This window comes from Vespa crabro, chromosome 6, assembly GCF_910589235.1.
Source record: "Vespa crabro chromosome 6, iyVesCrab1.2, whole genome shotgun sequence".
Lineage (NCBI taxonomy): Eukaryota > Metazoa > Arthropoda > Insecta > Hymenoptera > Vespidae > Vespa > Vespa crabro.
In genome coordinates this window covers 4,535,694-4,557,159 of record NC_060960.1, presented here as the reverse complement: position 1 = coordinate 4,557,159, position 21,466 = coordinate 4,535,694, and the positions used below count along the sequence as shown (strand labels likewise).

The window sequence follows — 21,466 nt, the reverse complement described above, 5'->3', positions numbered from 1 at the left end:
CCTTATAATATACTGAGAAAAATTATACGCTTTGGTTTAAATCTATTTGCTTGGCCATCCCACGAGATCGTCCACCTCCTGATAAATAAACGTTTACCTTGCTCCGTTTTTCTCTTACTCGAGATGTCTCATTGTTCGTTTCGCGTTCGAGCTATCGACGATAACTTTTTACGATAATGTCCGACCTATATTATTAGAGCTGCATTCTAACGTTCGGTCACTTTATCTAGAAAGTATACTTACATATGTACGTATTTACATATGTATATACATTGTGTAAAGCATATAGCTATGTAGGAACATATAAGAATAGATATCGTGAATTGAATGCTTTCTTGAATTTTCTTTCTTCTTCGATCACGATCACTTCTTCCGAGCATTTATTTTAAATAAGAAACTTCTTGACTTTACTTTGACAACGATAGATTGAGAAGTATTTCCAAGTTTTGTCTCTAGGAGTTATTTAGTATAATGTATCTTATTTTTATTTTTATTTTTTTTTTCTTTATAATTTATCGCAATAAAAATTTTGATAAAAAAATATTAAATAACATATGGTAACAATAAAAGATCTACATGAGAAATCTCCTTTTAGATATTTAATAAAAATATTTATTTAAGCTAATAAAAATAGTATGGAATAAAATTTTTTTTCTTTTCTTTTATTGACTTAAAGTATTTACATTCAATTTCCTCCAGGTAATTATGAGTAAATTTATTGACCTATATCGTCAAATGTGAAATAACTTAACTTGTTTATGTTCAATAGTTGAATTTATATATATATATATATTTTTTTTTTTTTTGAGTCAATTTCGGAGGGATCATTAAAAGAGAGAAAAATTATCGTATCATTTCCAAATTTAATTGTAATTATTTTCATAGAAATTAATACATCTACAGTATAAATAAGGTACAAGACAGGTTCAAGCATGTTTTGTTGTGAAACTTCAGAGTTGATTGGATAGGTTGAGGAAATTACTTTTTGAAGTTGGGCTTTGAATTTCTTATTATATTAAATGTGATCGTAGTATGATAAAGAGTGAGTGTAGGAGTAGCTTTCTTAGCTTATAGAAGATATCGATGTGTCAGACTTTGTCAAATGTTTATTTAATATCTGAAAAGGTAGTAGAACAATATTTTTACTTTTCAAATATTGTCTCATATGATCAATCAATTTATGAACTTGTTGGAGGATCCAGTATTGTTTTCTTAGTATTACATATAATTTAGTTAATGCATATTCTATACGTCTTAGCAATACTTTTTCAAATAGCTCTAAAAGAATCATTAAGATATGATATAATGATATTTCATGTGCAGATTAAACAGGTTTAATTTATTATTACAAAATGTGAAATTTTCGACTATTTAGGAAAGAGATCAATGCGTATTATAGCATTGAATATCGAAATTAATGCAATATTTTCTTTAGAAAATTCTTTGACTATTTTACCATTGTTTAAATCTTTTAGTCTTTACTTCAAGAATCTTTTTCAGGTTTATTCTTTTATTTATTATTAATTTAACTTATTCATTTAAAAATGATTTGATAGATGAACATAATTGATAAGAAATTTATAAATATTTAAAAAATTTTAAATCTATCACTAGAAAATTTGAGAGGATAAATTAAAAATTAAATTAAATATTTCAGGAAAATATGTATCAAATGCATCTGCCTTTTCTTGAGAAGTTCTATCCCAGTATTCTTACAAGTTCCGAATAGAAGTGATCTTTTTTTTGGTCTAGTAATCATTTCAGTTTCTCTTTTCAGTTCTCTTCTCATAGTCAGTAGCTTGGAATAGAACACAACGAACATAACGATTCTCGACTTATTGTGGAAATATTTAAATTTATAAAAGTATCATTTATTTAGTTTTTTATTTTGTTTTGTCTTTACCTATTTTTAAGACCAATGTTAAGAATTTTATATACATTGAAACATTTCAGTATAATTACCTTAGAAGCATCTTATATTTTGAAGAAAATTCATGTAATTACATGCAACTATAGTATTTAAAATTTAAGCAGGATATGTATTTCATTGTATACTTTTAGAATTATTTATACTTCATATGAAGATCTTGAATATTTCATTTAATGTGTAGTCACGTATATTGGTAAATGATTATATTCTTGGTAAAAGACAAATTACGTTTATGAAAAAATAAGCGGTATATCTACAATAAAGTTCGTCCATATTAGGTTTAGTATTAAACAAAATAGACTTTGAATATTCACTGAATATCTGGATTTATTCATGTATCGATTTAACGAATCTCACATGCTGTATGCAGATCAATGTTGTATTCGTATTTATGTTAACATATTTATTAATTAAGATACATGTTTATCTCTCACAACTTTTAATATTATATGAATTTTCGGAAATATTCCCCATTATGCACAAATTTCAATTGAATGCGCAATTATCCTTTTTGTAATAACTTCCTATGCTTTGTAATATATTTTGATGTTCAATGTATCAAATGTTAATATTTTAATTATAATTTTCTTCTTTTAATTTTCAATTATTTACGTATTATAATAGATAATAGCCAATTAAACCAATACATAAATTATTGCATAAACGAACATTCAGAATAGATTTATTCTATAACAATGAAGTACTTTTTTGTTTTTTCTTCAGAGTCAAATTCGTATTTAATAAAGAAATAGAAAAGAAAAGATAGAATTGCATGAACGATATGCATGATCGGGGAAGGGGACGCAATTTCTCTGCTTGCCTTAAATATGTGACTACTCTTCAAACCGTTATTCTGTGATATTCTTAAATTACTTTCGGAAACTCTATAGACACAATTAAAACCAAACATAACAAATAATTGAATAACTCCATATAAATAGCACTTTAGTACGACATACTAAGAAGAAACAAAACTTGTCAATAAAAATTGAACCTTAGACAAATCTATTCAGCGTACGTCAAAAGAACTACATCTCGTTTTACATAAAAATAAATTTTCGGATTAGAAACATTTTACTTAATAACTTTTCACTTGTTTCTTCATATGAAATCACCGTATTGATTGTGTCATCAGTTGCAGAATGTCTTGCATATTCTCAATCTGAGGATCGGTCAAGACATTTTACAGGCTTAAAAAAACAGGTTCAAAGTATTACTAACAATTATCAATTTTTTAGGTTTTTGTTGTAACATTTTTAGAATGAAAACCACACAATGGGTGCCACCGAGGACCAGAAGAATAAAATGATTAAAATATTTGTAAAAATTACAGAATTTGTACAGTACGATTTTTTTTTCTTTCGAGAACGAGTTCAGAAGTAAATTGCTTTGACCATTCAGCTCCTCCGCGAGCAATGCCGCTGGCACAGCCATCGTATCTCCTCTCTCTCTTTCTCTCTCTATTTCGTTACTACTGTTTCATCTCTTTTACCTTCACGCCTCCTCTCTTTTCATTCCACCTCACACACCCTGTCACCGACATACTCGATCTTGCTAACGTGTGTGTGAATAAAATCCCGGGCAAACCACCGAACCTATTTGCTAGAAACTGTCCACAAATACGAATGGGAAATAAAGTTCCATCGCCGTGTGTGAGCACGCAAAGTTTTAAAACCTTTGTGCTTCGATTGGAAGAGTACAGGGCATATCTACATACATGGCGATACTTTTCCAGTTGCAGTATGAAATTTCACGATTTTACAAAAAGGTGTTGTCACGTACGAATGTATTTAAGATGTTTTTATACTCATAATTGTATTTTCAGTTTCTATTGTTAGTTCAAATAAGCCGTGTGAAATGATTATGATTAAATATCTAACGCAATGAATTTCTAATTATTTTTGTTTGAGATTCCTTTTACAATCTATTAATTTCAATTAAATATATCTATAAAATTATTTGGCATCGCTGTAAGTCAATATCGTCCACAACTAAATGATCCAATATTTCAGTAACATATTCAATTGAATTAAATTGACAAATTTTACAAAACGAATGAAAAAGTAATATACAATGCGATAAAAAGTCTCACAACGAAATTTGAAAAATGCCCGAGAAGATTAATATAAAATATACATTGTGCCAAAAAAAGAGAATCAGCGTAACTATGTTTCTCTTTTTTTTTTTCAATTCTCTACAGCAGTATGTTACAACTTATGGGCCGTGAAATGATAGCTGCTATTTTACGTTAAAGCAGGGAGGAATGTGATTAATTTACAAGAGATAGTTCCAAATAGTTCTCGTAAAATGTTTTTATGAAATCACGAGAATCACACAATAACAGTAGTATCTTTAAAATGATATACAGTATCTCCAGTCTACCTGGTTCTTAAAAATTTTTAATTATAAACATTTATGCCAAGGTACCATTACGAACAAATGTGTTAAATCGCATGCAAAAAAAATTTAGAAACTTTGCTCTGAAGCACAGCGACAGGGAATATTCGATAATATTAATATAACCATTCGAAATAAAATTTAACATTTGAATTTGATGAGAAATCTGTATTTTTAATTAAAATACGACGAAAAAGTCTGGGAGATAAGCTGAATGATTATTACTCTTTGATTTTAATAAAATTCCTGTGTAATTTTTCGATTTTACATCATTTTACATAGACAGAATGCATGGCTACTTTTTTGCAACACAAATGCAATTTCTACTTTTCAATATCTTTCCATTTCCAACAAAAATATCAGAATCAAATGTGTAGCGTTTCGATGAATCGTTCTGGCAAGGCTTGGCCCTGTGTTTCGTGTTAAATGGAAATCCATACTCTTAATTAAAATAAAACGAGCGAGAAGTAAAAGCGGATGATAAAACGGAAAGTCGATTCGGATAAAATCGTCGATAAAATCTGATCCGGAAGGAGAGGACAGATTGGAGATGAAAGAGAACGTATAGTATATCGTGCGAAGCTTTTACACGGTACGCGTTTATGAAGCTCGGGATTTGCAATTAAACAAAGAGCTTGAAAACCGTAACGTCGTCAAGAGCAGTTTTGGCACGTTGATATCTCTTTATCTCTCTCTCTCTCTCTCTCTCTCTCTCTCTCTCTCTCTCTCTCTCTCTCTCTCTTTCTCTCTTTATGTTTCATTTTATATATCTCTATCTTTCTTTCTCTTTCTAGCAGGTGATTACATAGAGTTGAGTCCGCGGCACTACCATTTCAATAACATAAATTGCCTCGTGCAGAGATTAAACATCTCGTAGTAGTGGCCGAACTTCGTACTCGGACGAAAATTCAAACCGGTGAACTACCGCGGCAACCGCCTTTTAGTTTCACTTGCGTCCCGAAATTTACGTGCAACGCATGGCTCGCGTTCTCTGTCTGCGGTTACCGATTCGCAGACGTGCCGAGAACCAAGTTCTCTTCTTCCTCTGATAACACACGCACCCCTCTTTGCCTTTATACCACCACCACTACTTAATCTCCTCCTCTTCTTCTTTCTCGTTCTCCTCCTTCTACTCTTCCTTCTTCTCCTCCTTCTTGTCCTCCTCCTTCTTCTTCTTCTCATTCCTTGTCGTCGTCGTTATCGTCGTTAAGTATTTTAAGAATTTCTCGTTTTCTACTAGTACCTGTGGTGAACATTGAAACGAAATGCTCTTTTCGTTGAGACCGACGTTCTTTCGCAATCTTTTTATGAGCTTATCAAAATCCTGTTCTTTACTCGATCGTCATTTAGAAATTAAAAAGAATCAAGCAAAAAGGAACGATTAGTCTCGAACTTTCCCATTTGATCTACTTTTTATTTGATGCAGTTGATTAGCTTGGTTTTTAAGAGAAATTGGAATAGTTCCGCTACCCTGAAATAAAAACTCCATATTTAACGAAAAATCGCCGATCGATCGGACGTTGATTGAAGTAAAGACTGATTAGTTGATAGAGAAAGAGCGATCGTTAATTGAGACGCGTTCGAGCGTAAACGTACTACAGGGATAGATAATTCGTGGTGGTGCTTTTGCTTCGTTCTCACGAAGGAAGATAGCGGAATTCGATGAAAACGTAGAGATAAAAGAAAAAATAAAACAACAGAGAGAGAGAGAGAGAGAGAGAGAGAGAGAGATACAGGGAGGGAGAGAGTGAAGATAAAAGAAGCGAAAAGAGAGAAAGATAAAAAAGCGAAAGGGAGAGAGAGAGAGAGACAGCGAGGTAAAAGAAGCGAAAGGAAGAGAGAGGAAAATAAATAGAAACACGGTGAGAAAGAAGAAAGAGTCCTTTTCGTGCCTAAAAATGATTATATTAGGAACGTAAGCGTGTTAATATATATATGTACATATAGTACCGACGTATATGGTGGTCTACTGGTAACTGGAATTACTTCAATATCTCTCTAAATATTATCTACAAGGAAAAAGGTCTAAAATATATGAACTATTAACAAAAAGAGAACTATATAACGTAGGAACTGTTTAAGTTTTTTATTACTTATTATTCTTGTCAAGATTTAAAGATATTTTTTAATTTTTTTAATCTCAATCTCAATTTATTTAAGAAAAAATATAAATAATATAAAGAATTCAGTCATATTGAATATTGTCTTTATACTTTCATATTGTCTTTATCGAATTCATTTCAATTATACTGTTCAATTTTATAAATCATAAAACTTAGGCTAATATAACAATATATGTTTCAAACTTTTACATTATTGTTAATATTTACAGAGATATTGAAATGGTTCCAGTTATGAGTATCACCCTGTATATTGTGCTTTGTAAAAGCCTCCATTAATTTTCGTGGTGTCTCGAGGGCAAATGCTTGTGCCACGTCGTACTGGCCGCGGCAACCCTACAGAAGAGGCGAATGTAAACCGTTTATAAGGAAGGGAGAGAGAGAGAGAGAGAAAGAGAGAGAGAGAGAGAGAGAGAGAGAAGGAGAGAAAGAGAGGGATAGAAAGAAAAAGAAGAAAAAGAGAGAGAGAAAGAGGAGAATGTTATTCGATGAAGACTAGCGTTCTTCTATAACAGGAAACTTTGTCGGTCTGAGTTTATTACAGAGTTTCATGCAAGATAGAATATTAAAAAAGGCAGGTATACATTGAACCTTGAACGAAAGCTGTTGCTGATGAAATTACTTGATAGATCTTATCTTCTGTCGAAAAACTCTTAACGTGCTATTTACAATGTAAATGAAGAACATATTAAAATATGTTAGATATAATTTATAAATTATGATTTAATTTGCAAAAATATTTTATTATATTCGTTTACTCAAAAAACTATTGATTTTTTATTTCTAATATTATATATTATATTATATTATATAAGCAAAACATTTGTAATCATTATTTTTATATTCAGAGAAAAAGGAATTTGTGTAAGAAGTTGCCTCAATTGATTTACATCCGTGTGGACGTATGTTGTGCCAGATTCAACGATACGTTCGTTTCGAGTTCGCATTAACGTTTCAGGATCTATCTTTGTAAAACGAAGAAGAAGAATGAAACACGTTTATTTTCACTTCCTTCAGCGCGAAAGTAGAAGAATATTTCTTCGGGTGGCGAGAACTACAGAGAAAGGAAACGAACGTGTCGGAGATCCGTTGCATCGCTTTCGAGCATCGCCGTTAATTCACGCTCTCTCCTGCAATAAATATTTTTAACGCTTACTATACAACTCGCCATTTAATTACCCAAAGCATTTTATTCCGTTACATCCGTGAGCGAAAGAGACTTTCCCATTTCTTTATTAATTTATATATATATTTTTTTTTTGATATTTTTCCCATTTTGATTTTTTCTTTATCGAATTATACATTATGTATTTATATTACCTACCTATTACTTCAAGTGCAAATAAATGAAAAATTAAAATATCGCTACTTTTCCATTTATTACTAAAGTTCCAAATTACTAATGTTCGACAAAACAATAATACAACAATTTCGATAATTTAACTAACTTTCCAATTATATTACAAACCAAAGTTATCAATAAATTTATATCGTTCTCGTTATCGACATATCTTTGTAAATTTCAGAATGGAGAGCTTTGCATGTTCATGAATTGTAGCCGATAATTAACACGATCTATTAATAACGTTCTTTGTTAATGTACCTATCATTAATAAGTACTACTCATCGTTTGTTCCAAATGTATTTCATGAAATAAACATAATTGATTCAGTAGTAATAGAATAACATATAGTCAGACTTCGCCGCAAGACATTCGTTTTGGCAAGAAGTAGACGACAAGTGTTTAGTGCGCAATGGAAACGGTTTTGTTGCGAGAAAGTGCGAGCTTCCGATGTTTACGGAGATTGGAGCAATCGACAAAACCGTCGGGTCGTTGTTCTTAGTGATTAGTATCGGTGTTTCAGAAGTACAAAGCATCTCGGTTTGGCCGGTATTAATTTTGGATCTACCATTACATTGTTTTTACTTAAGCTACCAAGTTTCTTGTTCGAAGATAACGCTCAATTGTTGATGATCTATTATATTGCTCGATGGAAAAATTCAAAAAGGAAGAAAGAACACAGAAAAATAAAAGTTAGATCTAGATCATTCAATTAATATAATAATTTTATATATTATTTTCGCTTTGTAAGTGTTTCAAAACCAGTTATATGGAAATAAAAATATTCAATACGATACACTTTGTTGCAGTTAGTAGCGTCGAAGGATCGATCTTCAACATCATGAGAGTGAACCGGTTACAGATGGGAGCGTACCTTTGTATCGCTTCAAACAGCGTTCCACCTACCGTCAGCAAGAGAATTATGCTTATAGTACACTGTGAGTATATTTAATGAGGAAACTTTAGCCTCGACGAAGGAAGCTTAATCCTTAATCTTATAGATCATTAACTATTCTAAAATAGTAATCATAAACGTATGTTTCGTAACCCGATAACATAACTCTGCTATTAATTCGTTATTTAATGATCAAGAATTAAATATCATATATATATATATATATATATATATATAATATATAACTTAATGATATAGAGCAGGATATAATGTGATATAAATACATTTTACGTGGGTGGAAACGTAAAGGAGATTTCGAAAACATTTCTTTTTTTTCCAAAGGGAACCTACTTTTTGATTCTGATAATACATTATACGCAACAACGTAAACATTATGGCAAGATACGACATTACTTGAAATATCAGACAAATAACAGCGTGATCAATATGAACCTCACTCAATGAACTTTATCCAAATTGATGAATAGAAACGTGGAGGATCAGTTTCGTGATCAACTCGTTTTTAAGACATAACCCCATTAGATTTCTTTCGCTGAGAAGCACTCAAAAATATTTTTTATCAAGAAATACTTATTACATCTGAAAATATGAGACAACGAATTACCAGAGCATGTACTGGAATAAATTCAGAGATGATAAGACATGCTCATGATTCAATAATAAAACGATTGGAGCTTTGTATTGATACGAATGATTGAATATCTTCTATAATGTAAGAAAATTTATTTTACCATCACATTTAATCTTGAATTATCATTAATTCTAAAATCGCAATATCAATGGTTCCCATTTAAAAGAAAAAGGATGATCTTAAAGTCTTCACCACATCTTTATCCATATAAAAAGTATTAATATTACATTATGTCTCCCTCCATATCATTCAAGTTTTGTATATAATATGTTTCCATATTATTATAAATAATGAAAATATTTTAAATAAAGTTTTTGTTCCACCCTATATATACACACACATATATATTTTACAATGATAATAATTTATAGAACTCGTTTTTGTGCATTTAACATTTTTGTACTGGGACGACAATGAATTTTTTAAATACAGTTCTTGTGTCATCGATATTTTTGTTCTTTTTATTTTTGCTAACAATTAATGGATTCGTTAACGAGTAAACGAACGTAACGAATACTTCAAAAATAGTCTTTTTACTCAGTGTGTAGGGAAATAAAATACCTTACAAACATATACAAGAGTTATTTTTCAAAGCTGGCTTAAATTTGATCGAAATACGAACATTTGAAAAAAAAAAGTAAATCCTCTGAACGTGCATACTACTATTTAACCAACATCGAAAGATTTACGAAATCACATTCTTTGAAAGGACATCGTTCGCATGTAATCTCCAACGATGGAACGAACTAGTTATACGTTTGTCAATTGAGCACTTAAGCATATATCTAGCACGAGTAAAATGTTTGAAAATTCATTCGTACTCTTTTTGAAAATTCTCTTTTCAAACGAAACGATTTGTTCAAAAATGTTTGAAATACTGTCAAAATTTGTTAAAAAATCCTTCAACAATAATTATTTTGTTGATAATTTTTACAATTTCTGTTGAAAAAAAAAGAAATTATTCCAACAAAAAATTTGGAAAAAGAAGACCAATTTCGATCTATCAAAAAACGTTGATATACAACTCGATTAGTTGACTTCTTGAAATTCAAATTAAATTTCAAAACTATCAGATGGAAGGTTATTTGAATACAAAAAGCACAAGTATATATTATCGTCAGTAACTAGATACGTCGACAATGCGAGTCAAACGACTCGGTACGATGCTTCGATCGATGTCATCGTGAGAATTCGTCGATGCTTTGACATCGAATCCGCAACAGGCATACCTTTTCGTCCAAATAACGTGTCTACTCGCTCTCAATCGCGAGCATTCGAAAATACAATTCAACGGAGTTGGTACCTTTTGCTTGGTACAAATAGCAACCTACGATAGATCTTTTTCTCTCTCTTTCTCGTTCAAATTGCCGAAGGTAATTCAAACTTGTTTTGCTTGTTTGACTTTTGACCTCGACTTCTGGAAACTACACCGGAGGAAAGTATGTTTCGCACGATGGAGAGCACGACGGAAGCGAAATTTTTCAAAACCGCTCTAATGAACTCCGAACGATACGTGAGATTGTAGAAAATTTTTTAAAAGTAGCAAAAATAAAGAAAATAAATATAAGAGATATGACGATATAGATAATACAACATCTCTTACGCGAAGAATCAATTTCCTTTCTACGTTTGCATGTTGTGTGTCATCCTATAAAATCAAACCGTCATCCATTTTTTTCGTGTCAACACTCGCATGCACTTTTCATTGATACCTTTCATCCTTTCGACAGTTCCTCCTATGATATGGATCCAGAATCAATTGGTGGGAGTGCAAGAGGGACAGCAAATGACGTTGGAATGTAATTCGGAGGCTTTCCCGAAATCGATCAACTATTGGACAAGAGGAAATAATCAGATTGTACCAAATGGTAATATATCATAATTAAATAATTGTTAATATTAGAAAGTTTATAGTGATTTTTGATACATGTCGTTCTCTTTTGAAAGTACTCTTTCGATTTCAGTCTTTCAACTTTTGCCTTTAGACTTTTGATTTTTGATTTTCGACAGATATCTCTCGACTGTCATTTATTAATTACTAATTATTGTCTTTGTATTGTATTGAGTATGATCTGTCATTAATACTATGCGATACAGAAAGAAGTAAATAGGCAATATTTGAGAACATCCATGATTTAATTACAGTAACATACTACAATACACACTCATTGTTAGTTCGACAAAATTCAAAAATTCAATACTCAAGAATCCAATATTTATAGAAAATTGTTATGAATTTTTGGAACAATATCATCTCTTATTATATATTACAGAATATGATACATACGATGGTATCTGATAGAAGCATTAATAAATAAATTGAATAATAGGTACCATCAATAATACATATAATATATCTCATTAAATATCGATCTTTTCGGAACAATTGGAAAAGCATAGACATACGTACATATATACATAATTATATGGAATAATTAGACGAGATGTGTTCCGTGGAGGAGAATTCATGCAGTAACTAGTCAGAATAATGTATCTTCGAAGCCATTAATGCAGCCGACTGCTTTCGACCGCAAATGCAGATGCAATAAGAACGTGAGATGCACGTTTCGGCTTACTAATCGTGCAGCTAATTAGTTTAATTTCAAGCCGTTCGCATTTGGATAATGTTTTTCTTACAAGAGATCGATAACTCAAAGGATATACCTAAATTGTCGTTAACTCACAAGTTTTCTCATAAATTGTAGGTCGTAACTTAAGTTCAAATATACATTTATGCCAATTTTATGATTACGTAATTATAACGATCTTCTTATTTTTTTCCTCTTTACTAAGTTAAGAAAATAATTCAACATTTTATATACAAGAGCTAACTTACATATTAGCTTAATGAAATAAAATACGAATTTCGTTTTGTATTTGTTAAAATCATTCTTTAAAATTTACGAACATCATGATCTACTTTGCTGTCATATGATAGTAATTGCATCTACTTACTTGAAATCTACGACATTCTCGTTCTATAACACGATACGAGATATAGCTTAAATTTTTTCGTTTATCTAAACATCCGTGATATATTTTCCTTTTTACTTGATATCGATATGTAGGATTTAAAAATTGATCGAAGAAATAAATATATTCGAAAATAAGAAATTCTTAAAAGAAATTGAATTTAATATAATTATAATATGGAATGTCAGACGACACAAATGAAAAATTAAAACATTGAATGCTGAATTAATTTTGTATAATTTGTTTAGAACGTCGGAATGAAATTTATTATACATGTAAGAAAGAAGAGAAAGGGAAGTTAATATAAAAACTTCCTAAATTCGGTTGACTTTATTAAATGAAACTGAATGGCGAAATGTTTCCCGTGATGAATGCGAACATAATGCATCAGTCTCGCTTTCGTTCTTTTAGCTTCCAGATTCACTCATACAAATACATATATGTATGTAATATATATATATATATATATATATATATATATATATATATATATATCCACATGTAGCGTTTTTTCTTATTTCAACTAATTGTAAGATCACATGCATATTCGATATCTTCTTTTCGTTGATACGACATAGTAGTGATCACATATTAATATAAGAAAATATCAATACAATATACCTAACATTTTTTTTAACGATTTCATATTAAACAAATGGTAATATTCTGTGAAGGGTTTCGATGCACTTTATCTCTTTTTGCTATGTTGCAATACGATACATCACAATATGTGTTTGTAACGTTTATTTAAAAATAAAACAGTTTAAATGGTGTATAATGAATTAATTAATTCACACTATTAATATAACATTAATAATATTAAAAATTTTTATACATATTACCATTTAATATGATTAAAGTGCTTTTACTAATATTCGTATCGTTGGTCACTACTGACATTTAAACATGATAACACAATTACTTAATAAATAATTTCCGCGAAATCTTACATTTGACTGTATCATTTAACTTTACTGGTTTGTCAATTGTTTTTAAGGCTATTTGCTACGCACATATCGCACGCAACAATTAGCAGTGTATGCCTTTGTTCGCGGCAATAATCGCGAAAACCGTCCCTTCATACATTCCTACGTCGAGCGACGAATTATCCGGAGAAGCATTCGCGCGTCAACCGCATCGTGTTTCTCCGCCATTGCAATATTACCATCCCCGACATGTTTTACGATCTAAATGTTCTACGGATGCCTGCTCGTATTTCTGTAATGCGCATTCAGTACATGTGAAACCGCACGAGACGATATCAAAACTCGAAGGTGCAACTTACAAATGCGTTTACCTCTACGTAATAAACGAATTTACGTTCGACTTATCGCTACACGCTCGATGAGACATGATTACGCGAACAATAGTACATGTACACACACATATATACATATATATACACACAAATACACATAGAGACACACACACATATATATACCTTTTCTTTTAAATATAAATATATATATATATATATATATATATATATATATATATATATATTGTGAATAAAGCACAGTGGTGTTTCCTACGAGATTTTAAAAATTTCTTTTTATCCGAACGAAATCAACCAAATAATTCGAATCGAAATTATAGATGAAAAGTTGGTCAATTTTTGAATGTTTTTTTTTTCCGTAGTAATCGATGTATCGTATATTTACTATATTACAAAAAATATTGATGAGAAGGTTTGTTTTAATATTTTTCTATATGTTTTAAAATTAGTTTTTGTTGGAAGAAAGTGGACAATTTAAAAAAAATCAAACAATATACCTAAATATACTTTATGTGAAAAATTTAAATAAAATTTATTTATCATTTCGTTCTATTATGCAAATAATATGATTAACGAATATAAAAGCAAAAACAATTTCATCGGTACAATTTCAATATCTACGTTTTCGGTTGACTAGGAGAAATATGAAAAAAAATTATTGGTTGAGAACACAGGATTAAATGTTTATATCGATCGGAGGTATTCATTGAACAGTGTAATTTAATTAGTCCCCCTTTTTTTTTGCGTACGAGCACAAAAGATATTCATAGCCACGAATTTCGTTATAAAACGATGAATATTTCGGAACAATTATGCAGAAGAACGACGCTAATAATAATTCTAGTCCACTGAACATGAAAAAAAAATTTTACGGGCAATTGGTTATAATTAATTTTCGTTAAAAATCTTTACGAAATAAGAAAATAATTTTTATAGAGAAGTTAGTTTATATTTAACATTTTACCAAATATAATTTCTGAGTAAATATAATGTAAATGTAAATTCGTCCATAATTATAACCTGTTTTATTCTATCATTTCTTCTTTAAATTAAAATAATATATTAAAAAGGATTGATTTTATCTCTCCAAATGTTATAGCTAGAGGGAATGTCTAATTATAGCTAGAGGAAATTAACAAGTTGATTTGTTATCTAAAAAATACAAATTAAAAAATTACTCATCGATCATACAGTGCCTTTAAGAAAATAATAAAAAGATTGGAATTGGTGATAATCCATTTACAATTTACGAAGCAACGTATATCAGCTTACTTTCATTTATGTTAAAGCCAATAAAAATGTATTGCTTTTGATATATGAAAACCTAAAAGAATTTTATTTTCATTCCTCGGAAAATTAAATCCGAAAAAATTGTTTTACCGGAAAACAAGGAATCTCTGATCCCGATCGTAGTGCTATTAAACGATACGCGATAGGATGCGAGAAAACGTTGTCACGGGATAGAAATTTAAACGAGCTACATCTTCCTGGATCCGTCGGTACATAAAGATGGCGTGCTCAGAAGCACTTACCGTTACCGATGTTTCAAGCAACCCTCAGCATACTTATCCTCACCTTCTTTCACTTTTCTATTACGTTGAAAACACTCATATTCGTTATCGTGCTCCTAGAGAAAACTCCGTTATCTTCTCGTTGTGTCGCTCAAATAGAATGCTCAATGTTCTTTTCTCAAAAACGAATAATCTCAAATTTAAAAATTATTCTTTATGCATTGAACAATAAGAAATCTTGAAAAAATTTACGTGGACTTCTTTTGAAAACGTTATAAGAATTATTTTTTCCATTAGGAAGAGCGAAAATTAATGAATGAAAATGAATAAAAACGATCATCAGCCTATCGTAGCATTAACGTGATACTTTGATGATCGTTAATAAAAGAAAAGAAAAAAAAGGACGTAAAAAGAAAGTAATAATAAGATCGAAGAACGAAGAGTTATTTCCTTTTTACGCGTTCAGTCTGAAGATAAAATCTTAAGACGGCTTGATTCATGCGCACATATGTCATTAGACGACAACGAAGCGACGCGCAAAGATAGGAGTAACATGAGAACATCTTTGTTCTCGTTCTCGTCCTCGTCGGTCCCGGGGACTTTTGGTTAAAAGCAGTTTTATCCCTGAAAACCCATTCGACATCTCTCGGTGGTAATGCCTGGGACCGTAGTTCAACGTCGTTAAACTTTTTCATCTACTTTTCAAACTCAAAGCCAAGGAAAGTTTTTCTTACGCTTGTGAGAGTCGACCGAACCACTACATAAATGCATTCTCTTTCTCTCTTTCTCTATTTTCTTCTCTGTCTTTCTACCTCCTCGCCTCTTTTCTCATTTTCCTTCGATTCTACTATTTCTTTCTCTCTCTTCTCTCTCTTTTGCACAAACACATACATGTACATGTATACGTACACGTACCTTATCTCTCTACCTCTCTTTCTCTCTCTCTCTCTCTCTCTCTCTTTCCTTCTGCTTCTCTTTTCTTCTCTTTCGTGAGCAAAGTTTTCTTCCAACTGCGAAAATACTTCCTCTCCACTTTAGTGCGCATCATTACACCTATAGATTTCATTCTGTTTCCAATTCTCCTAGCAGTCCGCCTTCCACGAATTGTTAATCAAAACTTATTTTACTCCTACTCCTCTTTTTCCTCTTATCCTTCGAGAAACCGCACCATACCACTTCTCACTAGTACTGTGAAGAAAGAAAAAACTTTCAAGCTTTACATCACAAACATCACGATTCGTAAACTATTTTCCGCTATTTTTTATTTTTTTTTATTAGGAAGAACAACTTAAGATCATAATTGATAAAATACATTATTATATTCGATCTTTATTAGTTTTATGAACGAATATATATATATATATATATATATATATATATATATATATATATATATATAATACATGTGTGAAAGATTCAGAAAATAAATGAGATGTAGATACTATAAATTATAGCGTCTAAAAAATCATAAACATTAAGCATGTTGGAAGACCACTTCAACGCTATTCCCTACTTGCTATTGCATCTGCAAACTTAAATTTAATGATTATAAGTTTAATGTTAGTCATCAGATTAAATCGAATTTTATGCTAGTATTTTAAAATTCGCCGGTACAATAACGAGTGAATAGCATGTCCGGTGATCATGACTGGTTACACGAATACGTTTCTTTTTGTTTTTTTTTCAAGAAGATTGAGGGCGCATAATGTCTCTACCAAAGAAAATACGATTCTCCGTAGGGTGATACTTCTTCGTTTGAAGAAAGCATTCGTTTTTTCGACGGAAAAAGTTACGCGACAGCCGGCGAAGTCGGCTATAGTTTAAATGATATAGTTTCTCGTATTTGGAGTATCGCACTTGAAAAAAAAAATTATATTAATGCATTACGATTTATTTATATATAAACAATTTTATTTTATTACGAGCAATTGCAATTAATCTTGAGTAAGGCGGCCTTAAATTCGAACACTTACGAGAACCTAAAAAATATTTTATATTTGTCTTGTTCAATTTGGATTATCAAACAAAGATTTATCGTAATAAATAATTTATTTATAATTATTTAATATACGTATAAAGTTTTTCGAGACACTATATGTAGAATGATAATAACATCCTTTTTACATGGACTTCGGAAAATAATTTTTTACGCATACTGGTACTATTTAAAAAAAAATGATAGCCGAAGAAAAGTTGCAGCGCGTAAGTATCGTCGATTCCTTCAACATAGATATCGATGACAAAAGACGTGCTCTCGATTGTCCATCGAAGTATAATGTCAAATTTTACGTTCGATCGAGCGCAGGACACACGAAAATAATGCCAGGGCGTTCGAACGTGGCGGAAGGGCGCGAGAAACGATATCGACGAATCCATTTCCCGTTGGCGTTTTTATATTTTATACGATTTTCATGATTTATAGGTAACCCATCGTAAACTTGAAAAGTTCCGTTATCGTGCGAACAAGCAGAAACGACAGCATACCGGTACATTGTTATATATCTTTATTCTCTTTTTATTCTTTTTCTAGGGGAGAAGTATGAGCCGACCCTCTCGGACGATACGTATAAAGTGCAGATGAAGCTTACCATACGTTCCGTTACCATGTCAGACTACGGCATTTACAAATGCATATCGAAAAATTCACTGGGTGAAACGGATGGCAGTATATCGCTTTACCGTAAGTAACGATATTTAATGGTAGAGTATTTTCAAATTCATTTATCGTACTTCATTCGCCGTGACGTAACTCTTATCTTGATATCTTTGACGGGAAATCATTTATTACGTATATAAATTCTATAATAATGAAAATCATCAAGTCAAAAAAAAAATATCTCGTACATGTTTTACGTTTTAACTTAATTAATACTACCTATTTGTTTGTTGGATGCAGTTATATAACGTAGATGGAAAATACTAATCGAAAATATTTCATTCGGTGCTATACCAAAATTAAAACTAATATATGTATACAACGATAACTTCACAATTTAAAAAAAATAATATTTTTTTAATAAAGCCCACATAAAAAATTTTGAAAATTATTGCTGTATAATAATATTGGAACATATTCAAATATTTTTGAATAAATATTTACGATTATTATTTATATATATTTTCTGATTAATTTAATATTTTATTTGTACGATTATTCGATCGATCAATATAAAATATTGTCGAATAGCATTTCTCGTTTGCGATATAAATTTTTCTTACATTCGTCACGAATTTTTAATCATTTTTCAAAGAGTGTTCGTTATCGCGAGTAGACTGTTTTTATTCGTATCCTTTCCTTCACGATGGGCCTTTAATTTACGCGTGTTATCAGGAATCGTTAGTTGTACAAAAAAGAATGTAACCGTGGGATGAGAAATTAAGCGTTCGATCGTACAGCCCTTCTCTTTCCATTCTCTAAAGCTGTAAGATAAAGGGCGTCGGGCTCTTTCGAAGACAGCGAGTAAGATATATCGATGGGCTAAAGTCACGGTGAAATGTAGCAATCCCACTGGAAAAGCAACGCGAATGCAACGGATCTTCGATAATCGAAATTCTCACAATCTCGGAATCTAACGATTTAAAATGTCTCGATTAGATATATAAATCTAATCTCGTCTAACACATCGAAAATCTCGCCATTGTCCAGGAAAAAATAAACATTTATCTTCATATTTCTTTTTTTTTCTAATTAAATGGAAATTTTTTTCCATCAAATATATTTGTTACATACAAGTATCTCACTTAAGTTTCTATCCAAATCAATTAAACTGTTTTCATCTAATACGGATATTTTCTTAATTCTAATCGAATAGAATTGTTTAAAAGAAATCATAGGAAAAAGTTAATTAGTTTTTTAATTTTTATCGATAAGGTTAAATTATAATTACGGTTCACTGCATCAATAAATACACGATAGGAATCAAAAGAAGAGAAGAATTTATTGCTTGGTCTTAACAAGCAAAAAAGAAAGATTCGAAAGTACATTATTTGATTTTAATTATCAAACGCATTGATAAATAATTCGCCAATCGATCAATACGATTCTCGTAGAGTCTATATACACAAGCACGTAATTACTTCCGAATTTGTTTCGAGTCTTGCACGATCGGAAATCAAAGGGAAATTGCCATGGGTATCAATAAATTGTAGCTTTGCTTAGGACAAAATAAAGTACTTAGTTCCGTGGAAAGAAACGCGAATTATCGATAATTACAAACTATCGATGCCGTTTATCAGAGAAAAAATCGATCAGATCCGCAGAGATCTATAATCATGGATTTTCTCTGCTTCGCTCTCTGGATTAAGAACTTCTTAGCTTTGTGACGTCGATCCAATACAAAGAGTAAACAGCTTGAATGTTACGGTCGCCCGCAAAGAGCATCGAAAGAAATCCGATTGAGCTATATGGATCACTTAACCCGAATTATCATTTTAAATTGTATTGCGAGACAGAAAATATAGTAATTGCAATTAAACTCAATGATATAATTAAATATATATATATATATATATATATATATATATATATTTAACTATATTTTTAACTTACTATTTGTTTCAAGTCAATATGTTCGTCTAAAATCAAAGAAGATTCGTTAAATAAAAATTGACATTTGTCTGACGGGAAATATCTTATTTTTTTCATATGTAGTTCTTAATTCTTCCTTGATCATGTTAACTAAATCCATTAGAAAGGAATAATTCTTGCTTCACTTCGAGCATCGATAAAATAGATATCAGATACTACCGAATAATTAAAAAAAAAAAAAAAAAAAAAAAATACTACTTATAAAAACTAAAATGAAATTTTTTCGAGAAAAAATAGAATGAAAACATGTTTTTTATTTTTTTTTTTTTTGATAAATGATCTTAATAAAATGAATATAAACAAATATATTAATCCACAATAAATTAGCTGAAAGTGTTATTCTATTGATAGAAATTTTTTATGATGATAAAAATATTTCTATGTAGGTGATTGACAATAGACCGTAGGAACAATTGTAAGGTACTTTTATTGATGATGTTTATTTGTAAACACGAGAATATTGATAACAGCTATCTGTTTTTTTACACTAAATTGAAATAACATTGAGTGTATACCTTTACGATCCAAGCCTTAATTACGATTTTCTCATATGTGTGAAATGAAAGCAATCAATAGGATTAATTTTTAAATATGAAATTAATGTTTATAGTGGTTTTACATTTACAGATATTCCAACCACCACGACGCAAGTCAAGACCACGACGACGACACCAATGCCCACGATAGCTAAAGGTATTTTAATAATATCTTAAACAGTAATAATTACAAATAAATAATATAATTGAATTATTAATATAATAATATTAATTTCAGTCGAAACTATGCAAAGAACCCGACAGAAGATGTTGCCGAGCATCGAACCGAACTCAAATGAAATAACAGATGCGTCTTTGTCTACTGTAATTAGAAACGAAAGTAGGTATTTAAATCTCTTATTGATATCCGTATAGATATAGTATCTTCTATAAAATTCTTCTATAAAATAACAAAAAACGAAGTTTCTCAATAAAGCCAATAAAATAATAAACAAATAATCTACCTTTTGTCAAATTGTTTTAAACTTTTTCAATCGATAAAATAGCATTTTGAATTCGATAAAAAAAATTTATTCTTCGCTAGAACTTCCATACTATCAAAAACGAAATTGCATTTCTGGTAACTTGAACGATGCTGATGACAATGACGACGATGACGATAAAAGGTTTGCAGAAAGTTCGAAAACTGCGCGTGGGATTTTAGTCAAAATCCCGTTGAGAATTCTATTGCTTATTGCCTCAAAAGGAAGATTTACCATTGGTATCTCTTTGCGTTCTTATCATTCTCGTCGTCGTCGTCGTCGTTGAAAGTTTGTGAATATACTGCGAGCAGCTCTCGATGTTCCAAAGAGAAACTTTCCATCTCGAGTACGGTTTTCGTTCATAAGTTTTCGTTTATATCAAGCCAATCACTCAAATCTAAGATTTTATCGAATTTTCGAAAACTAAAACCCTAAAATAACTACAAAAGTGAAATTTAGTCAAGTGCCAATTTAATGCTAAATGAAAAAATAACGAATAATGATACCTTCGATTGATATCAATTTCTATGAATTTTTATTCGATTTTTATTTGTTCTATTAATACATGCGTTGAATTACCTATACATATATAAAAATTTACTGCTGGTACGCTTGTATTTATTATTTGCACGAATAAACTTAAGAAAGCAATTAAAATTGTTCGATTGGCATCCTAGGACGTACGAGAATGTTTTTTGCTATTCAAAAAATCAAAAAAGCAATCTACGAACTTTCTAGTATTTGTGTAGGTAGATTCCAATTAC

The 21,466-nt window shown here is 30.6% G+C and overlaps 1 protein-coding gene across 2 annotated transcripts in view; it reads left to right on the top strand.

Moving 5' to 3' along the window:
- The window catches only part of LOC124425223 (neurotrimin-like), a 126,143-nt gene that overhangs the window by 102,199 nt on the left and 2,478 nt on the right, over window positions 1-21,466 (top strand). For both annotated transcript variants that reach the window (XM_046965299.1, XM_046965296.1), the window contains 5 exons: window positions 8,599-8,727; window positions 11,067-11,204; window positions 17,627-17,776; window positions 20,312-20,377; window positions 20,459-20,560. In XM_046965299.1, the coding sequence (XP_046821255.1) occupies window positions 8,599-8,727; window positions 11,067-11,204; window positions 17,627-17,776; window positions 20,312-20,377; window positions 20,459-20,560 (585 nt within the window). The remainder of the gene's footprint in view (window positions 1-8,598; window positions 8,728-11,066; window positions 11,205-17,626; window positions 17,777-20,311; window positions 20,378-20,458; window positions 20,561-21,466) is intronic.